The 25,959-nt window shown below is 44.5% G+C and overlaps 1 protein-coding gene across 1 annotated transcript in view; it reads left to right on the forward strand.

The window, feature by feature from the left end:
* DRC11 (dynein regulatory complex subunit 11) overlaps positions 1-25,959 on the forward strand; it is a 170,206-nt gene that overhangs the window by 38,619 nt on the left and 105,628 nt on the right. The window contains exon 7 of the mRNA XM_019923654.3: positions 24,047-24,131. Within this exon, the coding sequence (XP_019779213.2) occupies positions 24,047-24,131 (85 nt within the window). The remainder of the gene's footprint in view (positions 1-24,046; positions 24,132-25,959) is intronic.

The raw sequence follows: 25,959 nt of genomic DNA on the forward strand, positions 1-25,959 counted from the left end.
TAAAAAGAACATGGCAGGGGACTTCCCTGGTAGTCCAGTGGTAAAGAATCCACCTTACAATGCAGGGGACGCGAGTTCGATCCCTGGGCAGGGAACTAAGATGCCACATGCCGTGGGGCAACTAAGCATGCATGCCACAACTAATGAGATCACGTGCCTCAACTATAGAGCCCACGCACCCTGGAGCCCTCGCGCCACAACTAGAGAAGAGAAAACCCGCACACCACAACTAGAGAGAAGCCCAAGCACTGCAATGAAAGATCCCTTGTGCTTCAATGAAGATCTTGCGTGCCACAACTAAGACCCGACAGAGCAAAAAATAAATAAAATTAATAAATCTTAAGAAAACAAATACGGCAAAAGAGGTGGGGTGGCACTGCCATCTTGCTTGCCTCTCGCCCCCCTCACTTGCTTTCACCCCTGGCTCTGAGAGGGGTCACCTGCTGCCCAGCAGAGGGGCCCCGTGGAAGGAATGGAGGGAGGTTTCTGGTGACAGCCAGCAAGCAACTTGGGCCTCCTTCCAGCCTGAGAAGAGCTGAATCTTGTCCACAGCCACACGCGTGAACTAGAAGGGCATTCTCCCCGGGGGGGGGGGGGGGGTCAGATGAGGCTGCAGCCCCAGCCAGCACTGTTTGCAGCCTCGTGGGAGACCCCGAGGCAGAGATACCCACCTGAGCCACATCTAGTTCCCTACCTACAGAAACAGTGACACAATAAACATGTGTGGTTTCGGTCACTAAGTGTTGGGGTGACTTAGCATGCAGCAACAGATGTCTAACGTACATCAATTATTTTACAATGATTCAGAAAAACTTGAACAATCATAAGCTTCTCTTGTGTTAATTCTGTATGGGATTCTAACATGCTATCTCCTCAATGATACTTAAATTTTATAACAAAGTTTCTTCAGGAATGTTTGATATAACAGTTACATGCTTTTGATTGGGGAGTTCTGTCCTTTATTATATAAATAGGGCTTTCAAATAGTTATGGGTTTTTTGTTTTTTTTTTTTTTTTTTGCGGTACACGGGCCTCTCACTGTTGTGGCCTCTCCCGTTGCGCAGCACAGGCTCCGGACACGCAGGCCCAGCGGCCATGGTTCACGGGCCCAGCCGCTCTGCGGCATGTGGGATCTTCCCGGACCGGATCTTCCCGGCATGAACTTCCCGGATCTTCCCGGGATCTTCCCGGATCTTCCCGGATCTTCCCGGCATGAACCCGTGTCCCCTGCATCGGCAGGCGGACTCTCAACCACTGCGCCACCAGGGAAGCCCATAGTTATGGTTTTTTAAAATTCAAAATCGATTAATTTTGTGAGCTTTTCTCTTTATATTGTATTTATCAGGGATATTTTATTGCCAAACGGGATATTTTAAATGAAAGGAATATTTTAAAATGAGAAATTTGACACTGTATTAATTCTATACTGATAACTGATAATAATAAAGAGATAGAGAAAAGATGCTGATAGGGAGGGAGATATTTACATACGCATATATCCCCTCTTCACTTTATCAGCTTCCTCCTTACTTTTTTTTTTTTTTTTTTTTGCGGTACGCGGGCCTCTCACTGCTGTGGCCTCTCCCGTTGCGGAGCACAGGCTCTGGACGCGCAGGCTCAGCGGCCATGGCTCACGGGCCCAGCCGCTCCACGGCACGTGCGATCTTCCCGGACCGGATCACGAACCCGTGTCCCCTGCATCGGCAGGCGGACTCTCAACCACCACGCCACCAGGGAAGCCCCCTCCTTACTTTTAATTCTGGTGATGGCTTCATGGAGACATAAGATATACATATACATGTGTGTGTGTGTGTGTATACATATGTATATATATATATATATATATATATAGGCAGATAGGTAGATATCTCAAACTTATCAGATTGTACACTTGAATATGAACAGTTTATTATATATTACACATCCATAAAGCTGTTAGAAATAGATCAAAGATATATCAACAAAGATGTTAGTGTTTCAGTATTTTAAAATAGCATGTTATTTTGTTATTCAAACACCAAAACCCAGTATTCCAATCACTAGCCTTGTTCTCAGACTACCCCGCTACCCCCCTGCCAAACTCCCACTCACAGTATAAGAAAAACTTAATCGGTAACAATTGTAGGTAACAATCTCTTCTGGCTTAAATAGCCTCTTTAAGGTTGACTGTCTATTTTGAGTAAATGTGCAGTCACTTCAGATGCCTCCCTATCACGAATGTCCCTGTTTTTCTTCCCTTGTGGCAGCTGACTGCAAAGGGAAGTTACCAACCTTCACAGCATCGGCTGGGGGCCAGCAGAGTGAACAGCATCTGGGCTCGGGCTATGTCAGCGCCCTGGCTGGTTTCCACAGGCGGGTGGTGTAGCCATCTGGTCCACGAGGAGAGACCAGTCCACCTGGTCTCTGGGGACCTCCTCCTGTGGCCTGTGGTTTCTGCCACGTGCCCTCACTCACTGGACAGCTACAATTCAGACCTCTCACTTCCTGAACAGGCCTCATCCCGCTGGACGCTGGTTCCTTCAGGACACCCACACTCCCCAGGAGCGTACAGGGTGCCCTTCTCAGGCCTTGGGGGACGGGCGGGATCTCTCAGACCTTCCAGCAGCAGGTCCCCTCCTCCTGGCTCCGTCCAACCCCATCATATGCTGCACACCCAGGAAGACAAGCACTGCCCAGATGGTCCCTGATGCTCTTCAGCCACTCCACGGTCTCTGCTGGGATCTCAGCACTCATCCCCTCCTTGGCTGAGTCCCCTGGAGGATGGGGCCCAAGACGCAGATGGTGTCCCCACTTGTCTACCTTCTCCTCCCTTCCCCCACCACTCTGCCTCACCAACTTCTTGTTCAAATCCATCCTCTGTATGAAACCCTCCCTGAGTGCTTCCCTACAGTTCCTCTCCATCTCCTCCTTGAGCTCTGCCCGCATCTTCCCCTTCCCGCTCCAGGCGATCTGCATAATCACAGAAACTGGAGCCTTGCTTCCTGAGAAATAGCTGTGCAGCCTTGGGCCAGTCGCTTAACCTCTCTGTGCTGTCAGTCTCCTCATCTGTGATATGAGAACAAGACTCAAACCTATTTTGTGGGGTTGTTAAGATACGGGAGACTTCGACCCCAGTATGCAGACCATTATTATTCCTACCGTATTGTACACACCTGCTCATTCATATGCCCCTCCCCCAGATAAATGGCAAACCCTGTGAGGACAGTGCCTCGTGCTGAGGAGAGAGTGGTGGATACAGTCCCCATCCAAGCAGTGGGTAGTGCAAGCCAGCAGTATTGCCCTTTTCCTTTCTTATCTAATTACATAATTGTGTCTGGAGGAAATATACTCAGGATGATTTTGTGCAATCGTGGAACTTTAAGCAGAAAGGCATTGTTTCAAAAGAACTGTCTTCTGATTTTATCACCTTGGTTTATAATTGAAACCTTCATTTTCATAGTTAATGAAGATGATATGCCCTGTGTTCATGAACTTTCCTTATCAGCAACTTTCCTCCCTTTTCTCAGGACATCAGAGAACAGATGCCCACAACCATGTTTTCTACAAATGAAATAATTCTTTAATTTTAGATAGACTTTTATAATCCAATTTATTGTTAGGTGATATAACCAAGTTGAAAGCACTATGTACAATTATAACTCCAAATAAGCTAAAATATATAAAATATATGTATACACACATATACAAAGATATATTCACACATGCATTTAATTTATTAAATATATGTATGCATATGGATGGGAAATTTCTGGAAGGATACACTAGAAACTTTATTAGCATGGCCACCTCTGGGGACAAGAGTAGTGATGTTACTTTTATCTCATATTCTCCTGTACGCTTAGAAGTCTTTCTTTCAATAAGTATTATTTTTATAATGAAAAAGCCTAGTTAAAACTATATTAGAAGTAAAAGAAAGGCAAGAAGTTAATTTGGGATGATCCAAAACAAACATTTGAAATGTTAAAACACCCTAATTTTTTAAAAAGTATATTGATGCAATACCTGCAGAACACTGCTGGAAATTCTTTTGATGAAAGGATAGGGCGCCTTGAGCTTGGCAGTAACTGTGAGTTGCTCCCCCGTCTGAGGTGCTGGGAGGGTCATGGGAGACTCCTGATGGCCTCCTGGGAGCAGCCCCTCCCATTGGCTCTGGGCTTTCTTTGAAGACCCAGCCCTCCCGGCCAGTCCCCTTGAGGACATTCCATCCTGCTGTTACTGACCTGACAGTTTGGAGGCTGAGTTAGAGCAGCTCCCATGGGTATCTGTGTGTAATTCACAGAGACGTAAAGATCCCTCCTTTTGAAGTAATGTAAGGTCGAGGGCGGATTTATTTTCATAATTGGATTACATTTATCTGATTGACTTTGATAAAATCCCTTTCCTTGCTTTTTTAAATCAAAGACAAATAAAAAGCAAATATTGTCTTTTGAAACATGAAACGTGATCAGTCTTCAGGATAAATTCCAACAGGACATACAGTGACAACTAAAAAATGACTAGAAGTTACAAATATAAACTCCCACAATTTTGAATACTAATTCTTAGCTGATTTAATCAATACTTGTAGTTGCCAAAAGTTGCCCAGTATTTTATCAAATACTAGGATTTGTGGTTCAAGTTGATTTTTAAATTATTTTAAAGGAAATCTTTTTTTTCCAGTGTTAAAACTAATACATGCTCATTGTAGAAAATTTACAAGACAGTTTAAAAAAGAAAATTTAAATTGTCTATAATTTTAGTAGACAGAGATAGCTACTATAAAAATTTTTGGTAAATTGCTTTCCAGTATTTTTCTCTCATGTGTATATTTTAACTACAGTTTTATGAATCCTTTTACTAATTTTTAAAAATTTAACACTGGGTTTCCCTACGTCCTTAAAATATTTTGCAAAAAGATGTCTTTCATGATTGCTTAACGTTCTGTTGGATGGATGGACTGGCTAATGAATCAATGATGATCTTTTTAATATTTTGTCAAATTGATAAGAGAACAGTGCTGTCCCTTAATTTGCATTCATTTTATTATTTGGAGGGATTGAAAAATCTTTTGGACTTTTTGTCAATAGCATTTCTTCTGTGAACTGCCCCGTCATTTATATGCTTCCCTTTGTGATGTCTTTTTTCTTAAGTGACCTCTAAAATGTAGTATATATATAAAGTAGTTTAACCCTTGCATTAATTTGCAATTACTGCTGTAAGGCATGACCACAAACTTGGTGGCCTAAACCAATAGAATTTTATTTTCTTCCAGTTCTGGAAGTCAGGAGTCTGAAATCATGGACTCGGCAGGACTGTGCTCCCTCTGAAAGCTCTAGGGGAGAGTCGGTTCCTCACATCTTCCACTTCTGGAGGCTGCCGACACTCCTTGGCTCGTGGCTGCATCACTCCCATCTCTGCTTCGTGGTCACTTGCCTCCTTCTCTTCTAATCTCTCTCTGTTCTTCTCTTATAAGACACTTAGGATTTCATTTAGGGCCCACCAGGATAATCTTATCCCAAGATTCTTAATCACATCTCAAATATCGATATCTTTGTTCTTATGAATAACATTCAGAGACTCCAGGAATTAGGACCCAGTATCTTTGGTGGCTGTTATTCAGCCTACCACAATCCCCAGCAACCCCATGAGATAAGTACTCTTCTTTCTTTCATTCGCTGGCAGCATTCCTAACGAAGGACAAAACGAGAAGTTCGTAGTCCTCTCGGTCAGCACTGTCCAATAGGACTTTCTGCAGTGGTGGAATTGGTCTGATGTGTTCTGTCCACTCCAGTAGCCACCAGCCACATACAGCTATTGAGCACTTGAAAGACGGTAGGGTGACAGAGGAGCTGAATTTTTAATTTAATTTAATTTTAATTCATTCAAATTTAAGCTTAGATAACCATGTGTCATTAGGGGCTACCATATTGGATGGCACAGTCGTGGGGATACTTGTTTCCAGAAACTCTCTTGCTATCATTAGTATTTCTTTTGGCTTGGGACCTGTCATAAACCGTCATCTAAGTGTTACGATCCACGGATGAGCTTCATTTTGAAGTATCATAAAGTAACCTCATCCAACCCCTTAGGGTGATAAAAGGAGAACCTTGAAGTCCGTGGGACTGTGGGCTCTTGTCCGTGCAACAGCCTCTTCCTCCATTTCCCTCACGAGCATCAGAGGCACCTGAGTAGCTGTCAGCTCTGAAAACCGGGCCAAATCGAGGCCTTTGTCTCTTTGCAATTGGTCCTGTGTGGACCACTTCTCCCCACCTGCATTTTTTAACTGAGTTTGTTGAAACTATGCCCGGCATCCAGCTCACCTTCAATCTAGAGAGAAGTAAGACCCTCAAATGGGGTGACAGCCCTGGGACTGGCCCTGTGGCAGTTCTCCTGGGGTTTTAGCAGGTTCCTTTTAATCTTGAGGAATCTGGAAGTGGTAGTAAATTACATAGCCTTATTCCATTTTTTAAGCCAACACACAGTCAGTCAGAGGTGATGGCTAAGAGGAAGGGCTCTGGGGGCTTTGGGATGCTGTTGGTCCTCAGCAGGGTGAGCCTGACTGCGAAATAAAATGCCTTTTAATCTTATGATGTGATGGCATCTATCATGCTCTCTATAATAAACAAATACATTACAAATCACACACGCACACACAGGAGGAGTGGTCTGAGAGCCAAGCTGCCTGGGTTCAAGTCCCGGCTCTAGCACTTACAGACTGTGTGTCCTTGAACCAGTTGCTTAACCTCTCTGTGTCTCCATTTCCTCAACTTAAAATGAGGATATTAACAGTATCGACCTCATGGATAGGATAACAGAGAATAATACATATAAAGCCCTTAGAGCAACGTGTGGCATATGATACAGCCTCAAATTATTTTAAACGTACAGGAAGGCCGGTACATTCTCAGACACACAGTTTGCAGTTTGGAAGAGTTGCCGTAGCCATAGTGCCCTGCGTTTTCCCTCCTGGGTCTGGAGCCTTTATATTCGCCGCTGTAAGCATCTTTTCAAGTGCTGCCTCCTGATCTGCAGGAGAGACTGGCTGGGGATGGAGGCGGGGGAGGAAGGGCTGCCAGTGCTGGGGGTGGGGATAAACTGAGGGATAATAACAGGGTAGGCGGACAAAAATTAGACGGGGTGGAATGTGCTCTCAGTCCCCAGGGCGGGGGAGCCAAGACGTGACATGTCTACAGATCACCAGCAGACGTACATCCTTCCTGGAAGAGGCCTTGGAATGCTTTGTTAATTTTTTGATTAAAAAAATTAAGATATAATTTAAATGCGGTAAAGTTCACCCTTTTGTGTACAGTTCTGCAGGTCAAGCTTTGTCATTTTAAGATATGTGGACCTGGAGAGACCTGCAGATTTGTCTCTCGCCCGCACAGTTTATGCCAATCTAGGGCTCCAGGAGTTTACACTGGAGGGGGCTCAAGAATTATCTGCAAGTGGAGAGGATGGTGCACTCACCACCCAGGAGAACTCCCAGACACGTGCAGAAATTTGCTGAGGATGGGGACGTGTTTGGAGCGAGGCGGAACGACGGAGTTTCCTATCAGCCTGGAAAAGTGTATGTCTCTTTTGGAAAAGACTTTCAGACCTCTCCCATCCAGCCTCCAATGCTGTCCCCCTGCCAGGACCTCCCGGGCCTGCACCGGCTTCCATCCCTGTTCACTCCTTCTGAACTTGCGTACCTGTCTACTGCTCCTCCAAGAGGGACCTCGCCAGGCGCTTCCCACGGATGCTCTTCTGGGATCCCGAGGCTTAGAAAGGCTGAGTGCCTTACTCGGGGTTCATGGCTCGTGAGAGGCCATTCATACTCCAGTCTCTTGATTCCAAAAGCGATGATGCTCCCCCAACGGCAAATGTGCCTCCTTGTTCTGAGCATTCGAGCAACGGAAGGCTTGTCCTGTGTGTCTTGGGCTCCGTGGTCATTTCATAGGAAAAGATGGCCGTTGCCCAAGGCCGTGTTGCTCACTAGGTACCACCCGGAAACCAGGAGCTCTCCTTGTTCCTGACTCCTTCTCTGTCCCTGCTTCAAAGCCTCTTCCCGCAGAGTGAGGTGATGGTCTGTGTAGGTAAGAGGGAGAAAGACAGAGGAATCGTGGGATTTGAGAAAACTGGCTGATTCCAATTATTTTACAGGTGACAAAAGGGACTCAGAGGGCTCAGGTAACTTGGCTAAAAACTTGGGTCGCTACGGGCAGAACTAAAACCAGGGTGAGCAGAGCAATGAAGCCTGATCATTGTGTAAAACGAGATGGGTTCTCAGGGAAAGGTTCAGAATTGTTCTGAGGACTTTTAAGGACATCGGAAAGAAACCACTAGAATGTTCACAATAGGTATCTTCCCGGGACTGGGACCACGGCTCTGTTGGTTCTTTTCCTTCGTATTCCAAATTTTCTACATTGAGCATGAGTTACTTTCAGAAAGAAAAAAGAAATTTCAGGAGGACAGTGGGAAAGGGATGGCCAGAGGAGGTGATTAGGGGTCGTTATTTTGAATTCCTTGCGTAATGATATTTTCAGTGAATTCTCAAAAGCAGCTGTGGTCTGTGGAGGAGATGTGAACACATGTGGATTACTCCTGTGAGAAGGTGAATAGCTTTTTTTTTCTCTGCCGTTCGCTTTGGTGGAAAATATATTAGGTTGAATGGAAGACATAAGAAGAGGTGGGTGAGAAATCAAGGTTATTCACAGAGGCCTTGGGGACAGGTGCACACCTGCGTGAAATCACGTATTTTGCTGTCAGTCGTCACAGTAAATCAGACTAAGAACACCCAGCAGCTACAGGCTCTCTGGGCTTATCCAGGCACCAAGTCATGATGAAAGACAGGCCCTGAGGCTCTTTTGCAAATGCAGCAGCCAGACTCTCTCTCTATGGTCCACGGTCATACCCCTGGCTCCCAAGGTCCCCCCACCCCCACTGAGCCTCTGTCTTTCCCTCTAGATTGCAAGCCTTTGCGGGGGCAGGGCAGCAATGTCCTCTTTGGTTTTCTTCAAACCCAGCACAGTGCCTGAGATTCAGCAGATGTAACGCGTGTGCTGAGCTGAGCTGCGGTCACGGGCAGAGGAGAGCTGAAGGTCCAGCGAGATACTGTAATTAACGTTGGGCCAGATCGCAGTGCCTCTCACGCTGCTGCATGCTTCAAAAGCAGCTGGACAGCCCGTCAAAACGGGTTTTACCCCCCACCCCCGAAGTTCTGATTCAGTAGACCTTGGGCGGGAACTAAGAGTCTGCATTTCTTTTTCTGTATAATTACTTCCCATTCGTTTTTGTTTGTTTGCGGTACGTGGGCCTCTCACTGCTGTGGCCCCTCCCGTTGCGGAGCACAGGTTCCAGACGCGCAGGCTCAGCGGCCATGGCTCACAGGCCCAGCCACTCCGCGGCATGTGGGATCTTCCCGGACCGGGGCACGAACCCGTGTCCCCTGCATCGGCAGGCGGACTCTCAACCACTACGCCACCAGGGAAGCCCACTTCCCATTCTTTTACTGATTTATTATTGTGCGTGTGATAAGAACACTTAACATAAGATCTACCCTCCTAGCAAACGTTTAAGTGTGCAGTGCAGTATTGTTAACTATAGGCTCTATGCTATACAGTAGATCTCTAGAACTTACCCATCTTGTATAACAGAAAGGTTGCATCATTTGACTAATACCTTCCTGGTTCCCCCTCCCCCCAGCCCCTGGCAACCACTGTTCTACTCTCTGCTTCTCTGAATTGGACTATTTTAGATTTCTCATATAAGCAACATCATGTAGTATTTGTCCTTCTGTGTGTGACTCACTTCACTTAGCACAGTGTCCTCAAGATTCATCCATGTTGTCACCTATGGCAGGATCTCCTTCTTTTTATGGCTGGATAATACTCCATCGCATGTATGTACCACATTTTCCTTATCCATATATGTGTTGATGGACTTTTGGGTTGTTTCCATATCTTGGCTCTCGTGAATAACGCTGCAGTGAACAAGGATGTGTGTAAAGAGAAAAACGTTTCCTCCTGTGTGTGTCTCCTTTACTCACCCACATCCACGCTGTCTTCTGACACCACGTGGGGGTGTCCACACATCAAGCAACTCTCTGCAACATCAGCTGGGTGTCCTACAATTCAGTGGAGTTCTGACACTCCCTGGAGAGAGCCTCAGACCCCCCAAGTTAAGGGCTCAGTCCCACAAAACTGCTTCCCCCAACATCAGATGTCAGTGTCAAATCCCAGGTTGTCACCTGTGCTGCTGACCAATCGGCTATAAATCGGGGTTCCCATGACTCCCCGCTTGGGTTCCATAATTTGCCAAAATAGCTTTTAGAACTCAGGGAGACACTTACTTACATTTACTTTTTGATTATAAAGGGAAATGGTAAAGGATACAGATGGACATCCAGATAGAAGAGACGCACAGGGCAAGGTGTTGCGGGGAGGGGCACGGAGCTCCCATGCTCCAGGCAGCACCCTCCCAGCTCCGCCACGTGTTCACCGACCCAGAAGGTCTCTGAACCCCATATACTTCGGGAAATTTTATGGAGGCTTCATCACGTAGGCGTGATTGATCATAAACTCAATTTTCATTCCTCTGCCCTTCCTGGACAGTAGAGGGTGGGGCTAAATGTCTCAGCTTCTAATCGTGGCTTGTCCCCGCCCCAGGAGCCCACCCAGCATCTCCTCATTAGAACAGAACGCTCTCCTCTCACGGAAATGCCAAGGGATTTAGGAGCTCTGTGCCAGCAGCCGGAGGCAGAGACCAATCGATACCTCTTCTGTTATTTCACAGTGGACGTGTAACTCTTTTTTTTTTTTTTCAAATTTTTGTATTGAGATATATTTGATAGACAGAAGACGTGTAACTCTTTGAGATCCCAATTTCATTTCCTTTGGATATATACCCAGAAGTGGGATTGCTGGATCACATGGTAACTCTATTTTTAATTTTTTAAGGAACCTCTCATACTGTTTTCCATAATGACTGAACCAATGTACATTCTCACCAACAGTGTTCAAGGGTTCCCTTTTCTCCACATTCTCCTCAACACTTATCTTTCCTCTTCTGATAACAGCCATCCTCACAGATGTGAGGTGACATTTCATTGTTATCTCAATGTACATTTCCCTGATGATTAGTGATGTTGAGCATCTTTTCATGTACCTGTTGGCCATTTGTATGTCTTCTTTGAGAAATATTTATTCACTTCCTTTGCCCATTTTTAAGCCAGGTTATTTGGGGGTCTTCTGCTATCGAGTTGTAGGAGATCTTTATATATTTTGGATATTAGTCCCTTATCACATGAATGCTTTGTGAATCCTTTCTCCCATTCTGTAGGCTGCCTTTTCGTTTTGTTGATGGTTTCCTTTGCTGCACACCAGTTTTTAGTTTGCTGTGCTTCCACCTGTCTATTTTTGCCTTGGTTACCTGTGTCTTTGGTGTCGAATCTCTAACACGCTCCTGGGAGATGCTCAGAGTCCTGGTCCTGAGATTATACTTTGAGTAGGCTTGGGCTAGAGGCGCTGCCACCCTCTGCACACCTTCCAGGGAGGTGGGAAAGTGTAGGAAATCGCCTTCAGGAGTGTCAGAAAACCACTGAAAAAATTAAAACCAGTATTATCCTGGGAATGTGAAAGCCCCGAAATCTACTGACTCTCTGCTAAAGTCACTGGAAGCCGCCTCCGTCATAGGTACTTCATACATCGCAAGGCAGGACAAACTGTTCTTTGGACATGGAGCCTTTGGGTTTGTTTCAACAGGCTCTTAAATTTTGTGTCGTGTGGTGACATATGTCGATACACGTGTTGCTTCAGACAGAAATGATCATGCCTTTATGTTTCATAAATAGGTGCTGGTCACTCGATAGAACTAAGGTCAGAGGATCTTCAGAATTAACCTTTATACTCTAAAGCTTCTCTTTTCTGTAATTCACTCTGTTGCTGTTTATGAAAGATTAATTTTGAAAGTAACGCATAGGCAATGAGTTTAAAATGTAAACATCTGTAAAGTTTCGTTTCCTAAACTTTCTGGACTCTTGAGTTAGGAAGGGCAGTGACTCACTCCTTTAAATGAGGAAAAGTCTATGGATGAATGATGTCTGGGCTTTAGAACTATAGGTGCATGAACAGAAATGGACGGCCGTCTATTTAAATGGAAAATTCTCTCCATTCCTTCCTAAAGTGATTTGTTCTTGCTTGGGTATGAATTTGTCTATACAGATAAATATTTCAGACAAAAGGTGAAAATAAAGCGTATGTAACATTTTCTCAACAAAAGAGTAACCAAAGTCTAAATAATCAATGACGTCATCTGTAGTATATTGTTCCTTTTAACAAAAAGTGAGCGCAGGGCAGGGAGGTTCCTGTAGGATTCAAGCATGAGCAACGATAATACTTTGGAATCAAGAAGGAAGCTTCCGGGTTTTTCTGGTGGCGCAGTGGTTGGGAGTCCGCCTGCCGATGCAGGGGACGTGGGTTCGTGTCCCGGTCCAGAAAGATCCCACGTGCCGCGGAGCGGCTGGGCCCGTGAGCCATGGCCGCTGAGCCTGCGCGTCCGGAGCCTGTGCTCTGCAGTGGGAGAGACCACAGCAGTGAGAGGCCCGCATACCACAAAAAAAAAAAAAGAAAAAGAAGGAAGCTTCTTTCTGGAGTAGCAACTGCTAATCATAGCCCACTGATAAGTAGAACCATCAATGAATAAATCAGATTTTGTAATGTGCCACTGAGAAATCGCCTTGCTTTGCACACGCCTTTTTCCACCTCTGCTTCGAGAGATGGCAAACCCCTCAGTTTCCCAACGAGGGCCGTGGTAATTAAGTCCATGTGTAGCCAATTGCCTTTATTGAGTGTAAGTGAATTTATAGGCAGCAAGTGACACTTTTGGAGGCTTCTGTGCGGTGGCACAAGCTGCTTTCTTTAGAACGCAGGAGAAATTTATGAGCCTGCTGACATTAAGGGAGGTAGTTGGATGACTTGGGGGGGACCGGCCGGAAACCCCTCCATCCATATATTTTTCATACTTGGTGAAACACAGATAAATCTCTGCCCTGGGCATCTGAAACGGTGGGACCGTTGAAGCTCAGTGTCAGAGCTCAGGGGAAAAATTTATCATTTTAGTAGTTCTGCTTTCTAAATCACTGCAGACTCTAGAGCTGGTCCTTTTCAGGTTTGTGAAAGAATTTTTGACAATATGCATAAATTTTTAATCAGCTCTAACTTTACCAGATGTTCTGTGCCTCACGTTTGCTAACTGAAACACAGAAGGCATGGGTGTTTTTCTCCTCAGGCTCCCTTAAATAAAAGAATATAAAGGCAGGTAGGTCTGTTGAAGGTGATTTTTATAGGAAAGTAACATTAATCGTTGAATATTCTGTAAGAAATTAACATTGCCCTTCCCCCATTAACATTGTCATACATGAATTATAGCTTCTAGAGCTGAAAGGAACTTTAGAAATTGTCTGATAGACACACATTACTTACTTTTTAATAACGAATGAATAAACCTAGTTCAACAGCATCATTTGGAGGAGAGGGAAACCTACCAGCCTCCCACAGTGATGGAGCGATTTGCTCAAATCACACCTCTGATTAGTGGGAGCAGCCCACTTTATTTTTATTTTTATTTTTTTATTTTTTTGATGTGGACCATTTTTAAAGTCTTTATTGAATTTGTTACAGTATTGCTTCTGTTTCATGTTTTGGGGGTTTTTTGTGTTTTTTTTTTTCTTGGCCGCGAGGCATGTGGGATCCTAGCTCCTGACCAGGGACCAAAGCCACACACCCTGCATTGGAAGGCAGAGACTTAACCACTGGACCACCAGGGAAGTTCCTACAGCTTTATTATTGGAACCTAAACCACCCGTGTGCCTTCCTTGGCCGTCAGCGCAGCTCTGCCTGTGTAAAGTGCCCGGCCGGGGAGCGGAGCCTGCAGGTTCTCGACTTGCTCCAAGCTTGGTTCTGCTGGGGCAGCCGGTGAAACTTGCTAAGCTTCAGTTTTCTCATCTGAAAAACGTTGACGGCAAAAGTAGCACCCACCTCACAGGGCTGTTGGGAGGATTAAAGGAGACCATGATCTCAGGTTCTGAGCGCGCAGTGCTTAAAAAGGAATATGTTACCATGGAAGATTCTTTGCAAATCATTTCAGCGCGGTCACTAGATCAGGTTATCCAGAAGTAACATTGCTTTTTTTGTTGTTTGTTTGTTTTTTGCGGCACGCGGGCCTCTCCCTGCTGTGGCCTCTCCCGTTGCGGAGCACAGGCTCTGGACGTGCAGGCTCAGCGGCCATGGCTCACGGGCCCAGCTGCACCACGGCATGTGGGATCTTCCCAGACCGGGGCACGAACCCGTGTCCCCTGCATCGGCAGGCGGACTCTCAACCACTGCGCCACCAGGGAAGCCCTACTGCATTTTAAATAAAGATACAAGGTCATCTCCTTCAAGCCATTCAGTTTATAGGAGAGAGCCAGCAGCCAATGTAGAGCGGAATCTGCCCAGTGGGGTCCTAGGACCTCGGCCTTTCCAGCTGGACAGGCCACTTGACCTGAAGGAGCCGCTGCCGCTCGTGAAATCATCAACTTTGCCCAGCAAATCCCGTCTTGAGGCTGATTTTGGTCACGTGATATAAATGACAGTCCAGTAATCTGAAAAGAGAGGAGAGAAATCCTCGGACACAAAATATACCCAAGTGTGTTGCTGGTCCCTCCTCTTAACAGCCAGAGGTCCAGGGCCTAGACCTTGCCTCCCTCTGTTCCCTGTCCCTCCTGGTGTCCATGGTAACCTCACCCAGGCTCACAGTGTTCCACTCCATCCCTGTTTGGTTGACTCCCACATGCGAGTCCCCAGCCCGGAGCGCTCGCTCTCCTAAACTCCAGACATGGGGATCCCACTGCCTACTCAGTATCCCCACAGAGAGGCACCTGGGGGTGGGGGCGGCATCTCAGGCTCCACACATCCAGAAGTGCACTGGCATCTTATCCTCCCAAAGCTTCCCCACACAGCCTCCCATCCCAGCAGATGTGAACCCACCCGTCCAGTCTCTTACCGTCACCCCCACTCTTCATCTTCTCTCAGCCCAGCCTGCAGTTGGCCAGAAAATCCCATTGGCTCTACCTTCCAGATATGCCCCAGGCCCACCGACCTCTCAGGCCTCTGACTTCACCACCACCTGGGGTCTGAGCTGCATCAACCCCAGCCTGATGAACCCACCTCCGCGCAACCACCCGGGCTCCCTGAAATCTGTTTTCAGGATGAGGACAGTGTATTCACCACCTATAGCTGCATACATAACAGTTATCACTCAGACTTGCAAACTTAGTGACTGAAAAACCACACCCACTGCAGCTCCCACGGTCTCTGTGGGTCAGGAGTCTGGGCTTAGCTGCATCCTCTGCTCAGGGTCTCACAAGGCTGTGGTCAAGGTCTCACCTGTTTCCATGCTCTCCTGGCTGTGGGCCTCGGTTCTTTGCGGTTGGCTGGAGGCCGCCCCCGGCTCCCTGCCAGGTGGGCCTCTCACCATGGCAGCTTGCTTCACCGAAGCCAGCAAGAGAGAGTCTGGGAGAGAGGTGGGAATTACGGCCGTGGAGAGCCATCAGGGAAGTGATATCCTGTCCTCATGCTTCCTGTGTTCTGCTGGCTACAAGCCAGTCCTGGGTCCCAGCCCCACTCAAAAGGAAGGAGAGACACAAAGGTGTGGACACCAAGACACAGAGAACTCAGGAGATGCCTCAGAGTCTGTGGACACAGAGAGGAAGACTCATCCTTCAGAAACCTAAGGCAGGTCTTGACCCTGCCTTAAAAAGTGGCTCCCTTTCCTCTCCAGAAAGGCAAGTTCGGGCTCGGTGTCCTGCGGCCACTGACAATCCTGGCTTTTCTTGGGGCAGCCCAGGGGCACCTCCTTCTTGGAGGATCGCCGTGACCAGGCCCCAGGAGCCTCCTCCACAGGGATTCTAGTGCCTGGGAGATATGCTTCCACAGTTTCTGCTCCCAAAACTGTCCCCAGTGCATGTTTTGTTGTTTCCTCTGATGAAATCTGGGAGAAGGGAAATTAGAGGCTTCCACTTATGTTACTGAATCCTCATTCTGCAGGATAGAAAATTATGTGTCATGATTATTTTTCTTGATTCATTTCCAACTTGTTTGTGTTTTGATTTTTCTGACTCACTTGTTCTTTCAGTTAGGACTTCTAGGTTTCCAAGTCATTCAGAGTTAGACACACGTGTTTATTCCTAGGAATAAAAATGGTTCAGTGGTAGGAGAATGCAAGACTACGTGCATCAGGAAAAACAATATTATCATTCCAGGTCATGCAAAAAAAATATTTGATGAAATGGAACGCCCACTTCTTATTGTAAAAATTTAAAGACAAGGGTTAATTCTTAGCACAATAAAATGTAAACTGAATAAAACAAGGATGTTTTTAATCTTCTGTTTACTGCTTTTTCCCTGTGCCTAGTCCAGTGTCTGGCACGTAGTTCTAAATGAGTGAACGAATGAATGAAACATCAAGTATTCTTTAAAACAGAAGAGAGCTATACACTTAATGAGGAAACACTGTAGGTCGTCCCACAAAAGGAAAGGAAACTATCGATGACTTTGTCCCCTAATAATTAGTGCCATGCTATAGATTATTATCAATATAATGACATCAAGAGGAAACAATATTTTTTTAAATGTAGCAAAATGTATTTTTTAAAAATCAACCACAGACTAAGTATGAAAGAGAAGTATATGAAAGTTCAAGCAGTCTATAAATGTTAAAAGGAAGACATTTTAAAAGACTTGAATAAGTGGTGAGACGTGCCATGTTTCTGGTTAAACAGAAAGATGACATGATTGCTCTGGGTAATTTATAGAAAGGACACAATTTCAATTAAAGTCCCAACAGGATTATTTATTGAACTTGAAAACGTAATTATTAAAGTCATTAGGATTAGAATAAGAAAATAAGAACCATAAGGAAGAACAGATGACACTTTATTTTCAAGAATATTATAAAGAAAAATAAGGTATTGATATAAATGCATTACACTAATATAAAAGCACAAGCATAACTCAGTGAAACAAAGTAGAGAGCCCAGGAACTGACAAACATAAATGGAAATAAATAGCATATGATAAATTAAGTTTAAAAAGTAATAAGAATGGAAGAAATATACTTGCAGTAACTAGATTGCCTTAATTGCTAAAGCCAACAAGCAGTAGAAAGCTGAATGGAGAACTTAACTTCCCTAGAGAAAGGTCACAGTTTTCTAACTATGGAAACAAAAATGTTTTCCGCTGGCTGTAAAAATTACAAGGTCTTTATAATAATCAAACCCTAATATAAGACAAAAAAGGGAGTCAAACAAAAATAAAATTTATTTTTTATTGTACATTATTTTACCTTACCATTTTATTTAATTACAAACATGATTTCTATTTGTCATAGCAAGGAAAGCAATACTGAAGTATGTACAGAAAAAAATGAATGGGCTTCTCCCTCCAGGCCACATCTCTGAGCTAATCCAGGTGGACAGTGTAGGCGTTCCTCCTGCACCTGCAAACATAAACACAGGCAGACAAGGCTCTCCTGTCCCCTTTTCTTTTGATAACCCAGGTCGCTCCCCAGCCCAGTCTTTCCCCTTAATATTCTATCTTTAACATCCCTGTCCACATAGAGCAGACTAGTCTTTAAGAGAATTGAATTTATTCATCCACCTAAGTACTTCTTAAGTGCTGGTGGTGAAAAGGTAAAGAGGAACAGGTGAAGTCTAGTCCTGATGCTGGATTCCACAGTGGGGCTTTACCATAATTACATAAGCATTCCCCATTGCGTGATTATTTGCAGTTTCTTATTACAGTTTTTTTTTTTTTTACAGCTTTTGCTAGTACAAATTGTGCATCACAACATATCTCTGCTTTTACTTCAGTAAGGATTCCCAATAGTGGAATTGTTGGGTTAAAAGTTGTGTACATGTGAAAGGTGTATAACACAAACTTGATAGCTAAAGAATTAAGGAATCCATTGTCTAAGGGTTTATGCAAAGCCAGTAAGTGACTGTGATTAGTAGAGACATCCTGGGCTTCTTTTTTTTTTTTTTTTTTTTTGCGGTACGCGGGCCTCTCACTGTTGCGGCCTCTCCCGTTGCGGACGCGCAGGCTCAGCGGCCATGGCTCACGGGCCCAGCCGCTCCACGGCATGTGGGATCTTCCCGGACCGGGGCCTGAACCCGTGTCCCCTGCATCGGCAGGCGGACTCTCAACCACTGCGCCACCAGGGAAGCCCCATCGTGGGCTTCTAGGCAGAATCCCAAGGTTAGAATTGAGGCACTTCTGTAAGGAACCGTTTGCCTTTGGAAAAGTCCCTTAAACTCTCGGATTTTCCAACTTCCTCCTTTGCAAAATGGACAAAAGTGCTTATCTCACAGAATTTCTGTAAGGATGAAATGAGAAACAATTTGTGAAAGGCGTGTGTGAAAATGCTTTGTAAACCTGCATGCAACAAACACACAATGATCATTTCTGCTAAATAAGTGGGTCCAAGAGGTAAGGAGACAGTTACACAAATGCACATGCGCATAGCAGGTAGCAAAGTGCCAACCTCAGTAGCAGCTAAAGAAATGCGAATTCAAATTGAGCTTCCATTTTATACCCAAAACCCATAAAGGCATCAGAGGAAGAGGAAAGCCAATGCGTTGGTGTGATAGGTGAAGCAGACTGCAGGGGGCGCTCAGAACTGTCTGGTGGGTTTGTGTTTGAATTCTGTTCTTTCCAGGAAACAACCAGGGCTTTTCTCTGTGTACTTCCATCACGGGCACCCCCTCCCCACCCCCGGCCCCAGAATAATTGGCTGGGACAGGGGGTTGTAGTTATACCGAATTTTAATTCTTCCCATTTAAAATAATGAGCCATCAGCATCCTGCCCAGAGCGTCCTGACTTTCAAGAACAGGTTGCGCCTGTTAGGAGATGCCTGTGAGGTGTGAACTAAGGTCACCTGAATTGATGTGAGTTTTGATGCTTGGAGGGCCAGGCTGGCCCCTCGGTGTCTCAGTGCTCTGCCGCCTGCCTCCAGACGTGAAGCCATTTTTCAGGCACAAAAAGGAAATGGCAACAGCATTGCCTGAGTCATGCAGATGCCGGACAAACGCTACTTGTAGGCTACAAGACGTGCAGGACACATATCATAGCTGCAGGGCCAAAGACAGATTGAAAGCCCAGTCATGGACCAAGGGTTTGGCTGGAGGTTTGGACCAAGGGTTTGGATGGGGGTTTGGGGAGGAAATTAGGTGGGAACAGTTTGGGATCAGACGATGGGATGGCTGGGGATTCAGACTCATTGCTTTACACACGTGAACCCTGCCTGGAAGCTCCTTTAGTGGAGAGATGGTGCAGGTCCCACTTAAGAGCCGTGGCCTTGGAGGCCGTTATCCTAGATAACTTTGATCATAAAATGTGGATGGGATGCTTTCTGAGTCAGTAACTAAGATTGGTATCAAGAGAAGAAGCTGGAAGAAATGTCAGATTACTAGAGCTTTCCAACCCTGGAGCAACTGCGCTGTGCCGTCACTTAGAGGGCTAATTCTCTGGTGGGGAGGGGGGCTCGGGGGCTTCTCAGCTTCTTTCCTTTGTAAGTTTCCAGGGGAGATCCAAATTTAGTGGTAGGGAGGTGTGACTCGTTTTTGAAAAATATTCAACAATCTCTAGTTTGTTGATAAATCTAAAGTTTGATAAATAATATATTTCATATTCAGCATTCCTATTCAAATTTTCCTACTTTTTATTTGATTTTTTTATTTTACTTTATTTTATTTTATTTTGTTTTTTAACTGACAAAGCAAAAGACTTTAACGGGAAGAGGTTCCCCGGGTGGAGAGCAGCAGGGTAAGGGAACCCGGGAGAACTGCTCTTCCTAAATACTTTTCAGGGAATGGATTTAATGAATACCTGGAAGTTTATCTTTTGGAAATGATACTTAATCCTAATGAAATATTGTTCCAAAAAGTTGAATTCTTGCTTTTAGAAAACATGTCATCCCCATGAGACGTGCCAGCACGTGCTTGGTGGTGACTAAATGGTGACTAGGAGTGCAGAAATATCTGGTAAATCCTGCCTGGTCGAGTTCCAGATCCCTTTCTCAAACTCTGTGATCTTGGGTGGTTTTTCACCTTTCTCGTTTCTCCTGTTCTGTAGATGCAGGTGAAACGTATATAGTGCAGGTGATGTTTCATGCAGCCATGTGCTGAGATCCCTTTTCTGCATCACTTGGTCCATCTGACGGTTTGGATGCCCATTTGAAGAACCTGCTTTGGCCTTGCCTATTGCAGCAATTTGAGGGCAAATGGAAATTAGTTGGTGGTGCGCGGGGGGAGGGGGTGGCACAGGGGGGAGGACACTAGCACACGCCTGCACGTTAACTTTGAAAATCAGCCGGACGATGAAAGTTCAAAGGTAATCAAATGTCTGTGGAGTTAAGATTCAAGCTATAATTGAGGGAAAGCTGTGATTTAAATAATCACCATGTACCACGTCAGGATCTTTACCATGTAATGATTTTGCAGAGGATTTTGTGTTAACATTTCCTTTAAGTAGAAAAGAATTCCCGCGTCTATGGAAGTACTTTCCAAGCTACAGAGAGAAACTGGGGTAATCATCCAGAAACAACTTAACATCCTCTCTCTTCTCCATCCCAAATGCACATCCCTCAGCAAGACCTTTGGTTGTGAGATAAGAGGGAACCTATTGTATTTGGTCAAGCATGTACTTTATGCAAGGTAGTCAGGGAAGGCCTCTGTGATATGATGACATTTGAACAAAACCTTAAAGCCAGTGGGTGTGTGTGTTTTCTCTCTGAACGTGAACATCTCTCTGAGCAGGGAGCATGGGGTGGATGGAGAGCAACTGGAATGATGAGTAGGTGGGGGAAGGCAGGAAGGCAGCAGGGCAGTACCAGGGAAGCCGCAGTAAGTGCAGGAACCGGGTCAATCACCATCCAAACCAGGAGACTTGTAAGAATGAAAGGGGGTGCTGTTGTTAATTACGTATAACTGGGCCTGTCCCCAGGAAAGCGGGCCATAGGTTAACCTAATTATGTGGGCGTTGGTTTCATTTGGAGGGAGAGTTTTGGCAAACTTGGAGCAGAGAAACGGCACGGCGTGACTTATGTTTTAAAAGCATTTGTTTTGAGTCCTCAAAAACACTCAAGCTTTACAATGAAACAATAACAATTTACAATGGAATTGCTTGTGAAGTTGGTTGTCAAAGAAATAAGGTAGGTGGGTGTGAAGAAGGGAAAGCGCTCTAACTTTTAATTCAGTTGTATTCCTGGTTTTTATCCAAGATCGTGTAGGCTGAATGATGCACACATAAGACAGAACTCGGTCAGGCAAGTTAACAAGGTTTGAGATATGAGTCTCGTAGACAAGCAGGATCTGGGGCCAAATCTAGGCATCAGCCCTGTGGTTGTGGAGTGTAAGCTGCGTGAGGACGAGGTCTGACATCTTTTAACCTTCAGATCACTGTCTTCCATTGCAACATCCAGAATCTAGTTGGTACTAAATAGATGTTTGTTGATTGACTATGTGCATGAATGGATGGACGCCTAGAAGGATGGATGGATGGATGGATGGATGGATGGATGGATGGGTGGATGGATGGATGGATGAGTGCACGAGGCCGCTCAGGTAGCTGCAGTCATGGTAGCTCCGTTGACAGAGTGGCACACATAGTGTGTGACCACCCGACTTCCCCACTGCCGGTGCGTATGTCCATAGAACCGCCCCCCAACCCCAGGCAGTGCACTGTGTTCAGTTCCTTTCAAAGCAGTACTGAGCAGCTGAGTCATGTGCCTGCTGAATGAGCCCATAGGAAAGTTTCAAGAGACAGTGATGTAACTGTCCTAAGATGTTTGAGAAGCAGTCTATGAAAGGGATGGGGCCAACGCCCTGTGGTGGGGACGGTTAGGGAGGTGCTGGCTGCCGACCTCTACCCAAGGCAGTGGCCCCAATTCAGACCCAATTCAGACTCGTCGCAGTTTTCACTGTCATGCACCTGCCTTTCTAAAAAGTTCCTTTAACAATATCCTTGAGGACCCCGTAAACAATAATTGTAAGACTCAACCCTTAAATACATAGCTTTTCAAAATTTACGTGAGGAACCTGGAGGCGAGGTGGCTGCCTTCTGCTGCACCCCGAAGTATGAGGGCCGCTCAGGATGGGCCCCTGCCATCTGTCCAGCTTCAGACTGAACCAGACACTTTTTCTGGAACCTCATTTTTCAGACTCAGGTTTGGGGCAACATTTTCTCAAAAATGAACCAAGCGAGCCTGAAGGAAGACAACTGAGGGCATTTGTCGCTAATAATATAAGTCAAGCTTTCTAGCGAGAATTACAGTTTTGGAAATCTTGTAGTCACCTCTGTGAGTCTGAGAGCTTCTCGTTACTTAGCTTTGGGGTATGAGATTGGTGGCGTCATTAATGAAGGTGATTTTTGGTGCGGTGAAATGTGTAAGCATTGGGAAGTTCCACATAAGTCAATGAATCATTAGCTTTGAAATGACCAAGATGTTACAGAATCATGTTACAAAGTCATTTTGGGGTGAAAGACCTATTCAATGCAGAGGCGCATGGGTTTTGATGTGACACAGGGAAGGGAAAGTTCTTGATATGATTTCAGATTCCACATCACCACCAGCCTTTAGGAAGCTACCACTTGTCGAGTTGTGGTGTAGAGTCAAAGCAGAATGTTCACAGCTATCTAAAAGCCTATTAAAACTCTCCTCTCGGGCTTCCCTGGTGGCGCAGTGGTTGAAAGTCCGCCTGCCGATGCAGGGGACCCGGGTTCGTGCCCCGGTCCGCGAGGATCCCACGTGCCGCGGAGCGGCTGGGCCCGTGAGCCATGGCCGCTGAGCCTGCGCGTCCGGAGCCTGTGCCCCACAACGGGAGAGGCCACAACAGTGAGAGGCCCGTGTACCGCAAAAAAAAAAAAAAAACTCTCCTCTCTTTTCCAATTACACAGCCGTGTGAGGCCAGATTTTCTTTCTATACTTCAACCAAAACAACATATTGTAACAGATTGAATACAGAAGCAGATATAAGCATCCTGCTAGCTTCCATTAAGCCAGAACAGTTACACTGTTCTCACTATTTTTTTTGTTCTGGGAAATACATTCTTCATTAAAAATTTTGTTTATGTGAACACATAACGGGCTTATTATTGTTATTTTTTAATGAAAATGCATATTTTAGAAATGTGTCAGGTTTAATGTTTAATACAGTAAATATCAATAGCTAGAACTCACATAAACAAAAGCTTTTGGGGATCATCAAAAATTATCAAGGGTGTCAAGAGCAACTAAGGCCAGAAGTTTGAGAACCGCTGTTACAGAGTCATCTGGAGCGTGGGCATCTCCTCTAACCCTCAGATTCTCTTCTTTTGTGGATTAATGGAACTAACTTGGTCGTTTTTTCTTTCTATATATGGAATAAATATAACACTCGTATCCAAGTCAGTTTCTCTTGGAAAAGTTAACTTCATTTCCCTTCTGAAATCCCTCAACATTAAATTTCAAAGTCTGCATTTTAAAACATAGAAACTATATGGTTACAGGAAAACATTACTATTTGGAACTCTTAACATACGGGGCCTTGGACTCGCTAAAATCTAAAGCGCGCATGCGTATCTCACGCACTAGTCCTAAATCTGTAATTCTAACAATGCCATGCTTCTGTTTTATGTCAAAATCCTGTGTTTATCCTAAATTTCAAACAGGAAGAAATAGTTTGTGCTTCTGTCTTTTCATTTTTAACACAAGCACAGAGTATCTCAGTAATTAAAAAGAGAAGGAAAAAAAAAGGCAGAAAATTACAATCTGCTTCAAAGAGAGGTGTGTCTGTCTCACAGTCACAACTGCCTTGAGGAAGGAAACCTGTTCCTGAATGTCACCAGGTCCTTCTGCTTCTTAGAGACCGGATGTCTGGCCAGCAACTGGCAGGGGGCCCCTCTCCTAATAACTGTCACTCATTTCAGTGAACCTGACCAGAGCCAGCTAGTGGGGAATGCAGCAGAGAGGGCTGTGCTCATGGATGTTCATTCTGCCTTTTTTCCTCCTCAGGAACTTAACGGGCACATTTCCCAACTACCCTACAGAAGAAGAAGGAGGTTCCGCTATTATTTTTTCCAACAAGACACGACAACAGGTACAAGTATGCGTGAGAAATAAAATGTAAATATATCATAATCGCATTTCTTTAAACTTTAGAGATAATGACTTTTGCAGTGTTATTAGGTCTTGGTTATTTCCCTACAGATGTTTACCTGGAAGTACTTTGGTTGTTTATCCACTAAGGTGCTTACAAAATTTTTTAGATGAATCCATGCTTTCTCCTGTCTTTGAAAGTGATGTGACATCACAGGAGTCTCATCTTCTTAGTCAGTGATGAGCAGCTCGATTCCAGGAACCCTTTATGTTCTGGTCCCTGCCTGCCTCCCAGTATCATTTCCTGTCCCCGTCACCCCATCTTCACACCGTCAACTCCAGCGGTCCACTTGCTCGTCCTCCTCGCTGCTCACGCTGCTGCCCCTTTAGTGCCTTTGTACATCTTATGCTCTCCCCTCACTCCAGGATGCCTTCTGCCCTTCCTCCTCTGCTTAGCTCCTGCTTGCCTGTCAAGACTCAGCTCTTTGCCATATTAATGCTCTTCAAGAGAAACACCCTTGGACCATCTCTGTAGATGTTCTAGTGGCATTTGATGATTGACATCCAAAGCTGCTTTTAGAAATGCCTTAATAAACCAGAAATAGGAACACTCTTCTTAACCTCAGAGTATTTATCACAGAAACCAAGAGAAGATTTGCATTACTCAACAGTGAAACGTTTAGAAGCATGACCATTAAAAGTGAAACTCAAGAAAAGAATAATTGCTATCAGCACTATTAGTTACTACTCTCTGGAAGTTCTAACAAATGCAATAACATAAGAAAAAGAAAAGAAGTTACAGATGTTTAAAAAGTGGTGATTTTATTATTGTTTTCAGATTATGTGATTATATTCCTAGAAAACACAAACTTATCAAAAAATTATATTGACATATTATGCAGAGTTGTACAGAATTATACAGACAAAATTCACTGAAGAAAATGAAAGAAGACGTGAATAAATAGACTGATGGTTTGTTTCTCTGGATAGAAGCATTCAATAAAATACACATTATCTTTCCATTGTTTATGCAGTTAGTGCAATTCCAATAAAATCAAAACAATTTTTATTGACAAAATTATTCTCAAGTTTATAGAGAAGAATGAATGCATGACAATATCCAAAAAGTTTATGAAAAAGAACTGTAATCAAGGGAACTTGCCCTACTTGGTTATAAATCAATTTATAAAGTAATTGAGCCATCACGGTACTGGGAAAGGAGTAGACAGATAACAGCAATAACAAAAATAGTATGTCATGTGCAGCATTTATTGGACAAATATTCTGTGCCGGGTCCTATGCAAAGAACATTATGTAAATTATAACTCATTCAATCCTCCCAACCCACGAAGATCAAGCCATTTGGCCAGATTCACAGTTAATAAGTTGGGGAGCTGAGATTCCAACCCAGATAATCTGACTTCAGGATAGTGTGCTCAGAAATTGATTCAGGTACTAGTTGGAATTCAGAAATATAATCCTGACCTAAGTGGAGAAGGATTAACTATGCAATAAATAACATTGGGACAACTGGCTCTCCATTTGAGGAAATTAGTTGAGCTTTACCTCCCTTAATATACAAAATAAATTTCAGATGCATTAAGTATTTACATGTAAAATATTAAACCACAAATTACCAGTAGAAATTGTTTGATATTTAATAATAATGGGGAGTAGTTTTATAAGTATATCACCATAGGCAGAAATCATAAAGAGAATAAGCTGACATCTCTGACTAAATGAAGCTTAAATAGCAAAAAAAATCATAAATGAAATTAAAATCATGTGATAAAATGGAGAAAATGTTAGCAACGTAGCTGACGTTAGGT

The sequence above is a fragment of the Tursiops truncatus genome, chromosome 7, assembly GCF_011762595.2.
Source record: "Tursiops truncatus isolate mTurTru1 chromosome 7, mTurTru1.mat.Y, whole genome shotgun sequence".
In the NCBI taxonomy this organism is placed as follows: domain Eukaryota; kingdom Metazoa; phylum Chordata; class Mammalia; order Artiodactyla; family Delphinidae; genus Tursiops; species Tursiops truncatus.